A 6,287-nucleotide genomic window follows, 5' to 3' on the forward strand; every position below is an offset into this window, starting at 1 on the left:
GTGAGAGCACACCAGGGCTTTTCAAATGGCTTCCTCTCTATCATCCATATGGATGGTGGAGGCTGAACATTGTTCAAAGTCTTTACCAGAGACATACCTGGTATCACCAGGAAAGTCAGTCTTACCCCACAGGATGCACACTCTAAACAGGGGAAAACCAAACAGCATCGCTCGTGTGAAGAAAAAGGCAAAACCTATGCTTTGAAAGAAAAAGCAAACAGTGATGTTAGTGCCCAGCAGTATGTATATATTGTTCAGAAAACTTCCCCAACCTCTACTTCCCTAAAACACCCCCTTTCCTCCCAGTTTATAAAGCCCTTGTGGCACACAGTGCTTTGTTGGGTGAGGCTTGGCAGCTCCCTGTGCTTACATCCCATCAGCATGAGGGTATCCCTTGGACTCAGCTTCCTCCTGGCTTTCCTGGACCCAGGTGAGTTTTTCACTGGGACCTGTGGGGCTGTGAGACACAAAAGAGGTCTGGGAATGGAGTGTGTGAGACAATTGCTGCCATCTGAGCCATGAGCCCTCCTCATCTTGGGGGATTTGCACTGCAGAAGGGTGAGGGGGACTGGTCTTGGGGGATCTCTGATCCTATGAGCCAATGTGCAGATGAGGGTGTTGGCATTAACAATGTGAGCTCACAGTCTGATTTTCTGTGGTGCTCACTGGTGGTGTAGCCAGGATAGGCACCAGAGTGACTCAGGTTACCCTGAGGCAGCCAGACCTTTGGTAAGCTGAATCGATCTCCAAGCTCATTTATCTTACTCATGTCCAGGGCTGTGTGACATTTTGGACATAATGTCATCTCAGCTGTCCTTCAGCTCTGCTCCAGAAAAGCACAGTTGTCTGGAGGACTTGGGTCACAGCAGATGGCACAGGCACTGCAAGGTGCCTTAGCTGGGTTTGGGGAGGTGACACATGCCCCGGACCTTTCAATCTACATGCTGGACTCTGTGGGTGTGTGTCATGGAAGAGATCCTGTTTGCTCTCTGTTGAAATACATGCTATTCCTTTCTAAGTGTTTCCTGAAGAATATCTGATATTCTGGTCTGCTTAAAGTGTTCCAGCAGGTATCTGGTGAAGTGGTTTCTCTTAATGCCTACAAAGAGATACACAAAGAGATAATGCTTACAGAGAAAGCCTGCAGTTTGTACAGAGCACAGCCAGTACCTGCTGGCAGCTCTTGTTCCCCAGCCACTCAGGTGTCCTTATTCTCTACAAAGAGAGAATCTGGGGTCTGTGAATCCAGGAACACCTGAGTGCCTGCCAGGATGAAAGGGCTTGTAGGGCTGCTGTCGTCAGCAACTCTGGAAAAGCCCAACACAGATTGCACAATGAAACACGAGGGAAGAGAAATGTGAAAAGTGCTGATCAATGCTGAAATCAAACATCAGTGAAAGAGGAAGTGAGATTCCTTATGACCGCTGCTCAGGAATGTGTCCTCCTCTCCCCAGGGACCTGCCTTCAGTGTGAGGTATGTCACAGCATGGGAAAAAGCTGCTCTGGCCCCATGAAAACCTGCACTGGTGGTGAAGACACTTGTGGCATTATTCTTCATGAAGTCCTAATAGGTGAGACATCCTCTAGGCCAGTGTGGCTTTCAGAGTAGGGCTGGCTTGGGGACTTGCCTTTCTGTCCCTGCTTCTGTCGCTGGTAGCATTGTCCATCCTTGGATAGCCTGTTCATTTTTCTTTTATTGACAGATGACCCAGAGATCAGGATAGTCTGGGATAGGAAAAGCTCTTTATTCTATTTCAAGAAGCAGTTTTCTACTGGGAGGGTTTGGTTCTTAGTTGTGGAGGGAAGGATCAAAACCTCATAGTGGGGGGAAACACTGGCTTTTAATTCTGGTGAAGGTGAGTAGTAGTTTTGAGTCAGGAAGTTGGGAGACTGAAGCATGACTTACACTAAGGTGCTGACAACTTGTTCTGGGGATGCCCTGGTGATGTGTGGAGAGAGAAGCTTGCCTGTCCTCAAGCAGGGATGGGGACACTGTGCAATCATGCAGTGCCACCAGGACAGAGCTATCACCTTATCATAGTAATCATCATCATCATCATCATTATCAATCAGTTTAGGTTGGAAGAAACATTGAAGATCATTTAGTTTCAAACCCCCTGCTCTGGGCAGGGAGACCTTCCAGTAGATCGCGTTCCTTAGAGGCCCATCCCAGTCGGCCTTAAACACTGTCAGAGTTGGGAGACACCCACAGCTTCCCCTGGCAACTTGTTCCAGTGTCTCACCACCCTCATTGTCTAGAATTTCTTCTTAATACCTAATCTTAATCTACCTTCTTTTAGTCTGCTGCCATTCCCTCTAGCCCTATTAGTTCATGTCCTGGTCAAAACCCTCTCTCCAGCTCTCTTGTAGCTCCTTTAGGCACTGGAAGTTGCTGTGAGGTCACTAGAGGAGCCTGCTCTTCAGGCTGAACAACCCCAGCTCTTTCAACTTGTCTTCAGAGGAAATGTTATCAATCAGTAACCATGTCCCTGTAGCTGATAAGTCAAAGCTGGTGCTGAGCCCTAACACAGCTGGACACTCAGTTGTGTTAGAGGCACGGCCTCAGTCATTGCCCAGCCTCAGTGATGTGATTGCTGCCTTTTAGACTGGAGTCTGGCTCATATCCTACCAGCTTTGGTGCTGGCAGCTCCAGTGCCTGCCTTCCTTGCTGCTGCACCCACCTTTCACCCTTCAAGCGCACTCAATTTAGCTGTTCTGCTCCCCTTTGCACCTTCTGGGCTTGGCTGATGGGCAGACCAGACTTGCCCGTGTCAGGGTGCTTGTGGTTGGGATGGACTGTGCACTCTGCAGATTTTACACAGGCTGAGCAAGCCTGTGCTATGGGTCAGAGGCATGTATCACACCATCATCTCTGCAGTGTCCTGGCTCACTGGTGATGCTTCTCAGGGGGCTCAGGGGTCCCTGTTAGGCCCTGGGACAGCTGCCTAGAAGATGGTACAGGAACTAAGGGAAGGGGAAAGGAGTTGTTACTTTATGTTGAATTACTTGGCATTGCCTTCTGCTTCATGACAGGGGGGATGGCCATCTCTTCATCCATCAAGTCCTGCCTGCCATCCCACGTCTGCAACCTTGGTCCTGTCACTGTGAACTATGGGAAGGTGAAAGCAAAGAGCCACTTGGTTTGCTGCACGGGTGATGACTGTCGGACCACCTCTGTGTCATGTAATCTCTTTATGTTCCTTATAGCCCATCTCCTCTCTGTGTGATCCATCCCATGGTGAGGCCATCACCTGTGTTATTCCTCTCTTTCCCTTACTGAAACCGGCCACAGCCCATGTCTTTCATTCCAGTGCCACCAGATAATGATGTGCCCAATGGTTACCAGTGTCCTGCCTGCTACAGCGTGGACTCCTTTCAGTGTGGTAATGAAGTTGTAAACTGCACTGGATCTGAAGACCAATGTGTTGACCTTGCTGGGTTAATGAATGCAGGTAACTGCCTATCATTTGGGGCTGTTTTTCATCTTCTTGGTAATGTGGGTGGAACTAGTCTAAGACAAAGCACTACTGAGATAAGAATGGGCAAAAGGTGTGAAATAAAAAAAGAGCAAGATACAAGGAACTTAAAACTGAAAACTGAAAACTTCAAGCTGATCAAAGGGCAGGTGTTGTTTTCCTTTCCTTCTTCCCAGTCATGCATGGATAATTGCTGGAATTCTTCATAACATGGCATAACTGAGATCAAGAGTGGAACTGGTTTCTTGGGCAATCTGGTACATGGGTGTGTAACCAACTTGACCAAGCCCCTGAACCACCCCAGCTAGGATGTACAAGGGTGAGCCTGGGTCTAAGCCAGTTGCCAGCTCAGTGGAAGTTCAGATGGAGCTTTGCAGAAATATTGCTTTTCCCATGGGATAATACCAGTCACCTGGGACAAGACACTTGCAGTGGTGCTTCTGCATGAGGAAAGCCAGGGACAGGTCCCCTGCCTTGAAGTCCAGCCTTTGAACAGCTCCATCAGAAATCTTTTTTCCTATGTCAGGTCCTGTAATTAGAGAGAGGAAAGTAGGCAGCAATTTTTTCTGCTCATTCTCCTTTCCACCCCTGCTGCAGGTAAAAGACTTCCACCTGTCATGGCACACCTGTGCTGCAGCAGGCAGGAAAAAACCCATGGAAATAAAGGGCAGCAACCAGCTGTAGGAGCAGACTGAAAAACAAGTATCTTGTAAATGGTTATGGATGAAGTTCCTTTGAGTTGATAATATTGCTAGGTGATGATGTGATGCCTGAAGGTCCTTCCTGTAGACTTTATTAATGTGCTGTCCAAACCCTGAATTAGATCATGTTTCACAGAGACAACATGAAGGAAAATAAGAATTTTCATAGTCACAGCAATGAAAATAGAGTGGCAAAATTAATTCAGTGTATGACTGAAATAAAAAAGCCTCCCAACTTGTCTTGACTTGATTGATCAGCCACTGTGAATGGAGAAGGCCTATGCAGTGTGATAAACTGTGCAGAGAAAGCAGCAGTGCAGGGGAGCACAGGAAGGTGAGGAGATAATGGAGAGCCTTTACCTATTATTTGTATTTGAGATAAAATTGTCCAGACTTGGGATAAAGTTTGAGATAAAATTATTCCAGACCTCCATAATCTGCACTGCAGAGACACATGAACAACACTAGCAAAAGCAAGCAACAGGAGCAAGAATATCTGAATGGGGAGTTAGGCACTCAGCACCTGCTCAGGTCTCCTCTTGTAAATGCTCCAGTGGTGGCAAAGGACAAGTTTAGGTTTCAGTGGGCCTGTCAATAGGTTTCTCTCTTGGTTTGGCTAAAATCCTATAAAGACTTCAAGAATGAATTCCTCTTAATAAATAGCTTAGGCTGTATTGTCATTGAGACTTCTCAACTCCATGTCAATTCTGACTTAGAGAAAGTTATCCAGTTTGAATGTCATGAGAGGGTCAGAGAGAGAAGGAGACAATAAATACCTGGTGTACTGTTACACAGCCCTTTAGGAAGCCAAAGTTTGGGCAGAAGAATCTTTAAACAAGAGAAAGAGAACTACTTAAGACATTTTCACTTTTTAAATTTAACTGCTTAGAATTTTTAAAAGTCATCTTTATTTAGCAGAAAGAAAGAAGACAAACCTTAAATTACTTGTATTTCAAGTCAACCAAGTTGGCCTTGCTGTTTCCTCGGCTTTGTTCAGGGGATGGGAACAGATAGTGCTGGTGGGTTTGGAACGAAATGGATGTAATGAATAGGCAGTTCTTAGGTTGGAAATGGGGACTGCACTGGCCAGGGTGGGATTAATGTTGGGGATTGGATCCCCTGATACATGCCATGTATTTCTTCTATTTCCCCTGCACAGGCGGACTGTCTCTGAAAGCTGCCATGAAGGGTTGTACCACCATTTCTGAATGCACCATGGTAGGAGATGGAAAAAACAGCCTGGGAATGATGGACATAAAGCTGAAACGGTTCCAATGCAGACCAGCTTCTGCTATGTACAGCGTGATGTACAGTGCTGGGGGTGCCCCTCCACACACGATCTTCCTTCCTTTCCTATCAGGATTCATCCTGGAGAAGGTACTTTTCTGACTCTCACTGGTGCTGGGTTGAGCAAAACCCACAGCAAACCCCAGCAGTGGTTTGCAACTTAGTCCTTTTTGCTGTAGCTTCTTCTGCATGGGGATTTTATTTTCAGATTAGCTCTTCTTTTATATTTTCACAGAATAAAGACAGCACTTACATTTCTTTTCTTTCCTCATTGATTTAATCTCATTTAAACCTTCAGCAGTTCAATTGTGGTTGGTTTTGTGTTGCATTCTCTCAGTGCTTTGTCCATACTGAGGCCAAGTATGAAGTCTTCAAACCCTTTGCAGGAATGGGGTGCTCTCAAGCCAGCCCTAGAGTCTACATACACTATCTCAGTGTAAGTGGCAACTTACAAAAACCACTTTTCCAGGCTCTGAAAAGGACTGGACACGAGTTCCTGAGAGGTTCACTCCAAGTAGAAATGTCACTTGCCCCTTTTTCCAACCCTTGTATCTTGTTTGTCCAAGCAGGAGGAGTCCCTCAGCTCAAAGGGCTGTTTCTGGCCCTGGGCCACAAAGAGTATTTGCTTCAGAGTACAAGACACTGCAGTAAGCAACCTGCACCTGGCAAGAAGTTGCCTTACTAGACACTCACCTGTTTAGTCTTATGTTTCATGATTATCTGGAATAAATGCTTGTGTTGGGAACTTCTAATTAAGGTAGCTTTCCATGGTGACAGACTGCTGGGAGTCCAACTAATGGGAAACTTCAGCTCAAATCTTATT

The 6,287-nt window shown here is 46.3% G+C and overlaps 1 protein-coding gene across 1 annotated transcript; it reads left to right on the forward strand.

Moving 5' to 3' along the window:
* The first annotated feature begins 347 nt into the window (after nt 1-347).
* On the forward strand, nt 348-5,721 carry LOC115915596 (phospholipase A2 inhibitor and Ly6/PLAUR domain-containing protein-like). Its single transcript, XM_030969111.1, has 5 exons — nt 348-430; nt 1,455-1,571; nt 3,034-3,183; nt 3,312-3,452; nt 5,337-5,721. The coding sequence occupies exons 1-5, from the start codon at nt 382-384 to the stop codon at nt 5,564-5,566; spliced, it is 687 nt and encodes a 228-aa protein (XP_030824971.1). The 5' UTR covers nt 348-381; the 3' UTR covers nt 5,567-5,721.
* Nucleotides 5,722-6,287: the final 566 nt, after the last annotated feature.

This window comes from Camarhynchus parvulus, chromosome Z, assembly GCF_901933205.1.
Source record: "Camarhynchus parvulus chromosome Z, STF_HiC, whole genome shotgun sequence".
Classification (NCBI taxonomy): domain Eukaryota; kingdom Metazoa; phylum Chordata; class Aves; order Passeriformes; family Thraupidae; genus Camarhynchus; species Camarhynchus parvulus.

What these genes read in the sequence shown, in the direction of transcription:
- LOC115915596 (XM_030969111.1), top strand. Translation starts at nt 382, where the DNA reads ATGAGGGTATCCCTTGGACTCAGCTTCCTCCTGGCTTTCCTGGACCCA. An exon ending in CCTGGCTTTCCTGGACCCAG is followed by an intron (nt 431 to 1,454) that starts GTGAGTTTTTCA and finishes TCCTCTCCCCAG; the next exon opens with GGACCTGCCTTCAGTGTGAG. An exon ending in TCTTCATGAAGTCCTAATAG is followed by an intron (nt 1,572 to 3,033) that starts GTGAGACATCCT and finishes GCTTCATGACAG; the next exon opens with GGGGGATGGCCATCTCTTCA.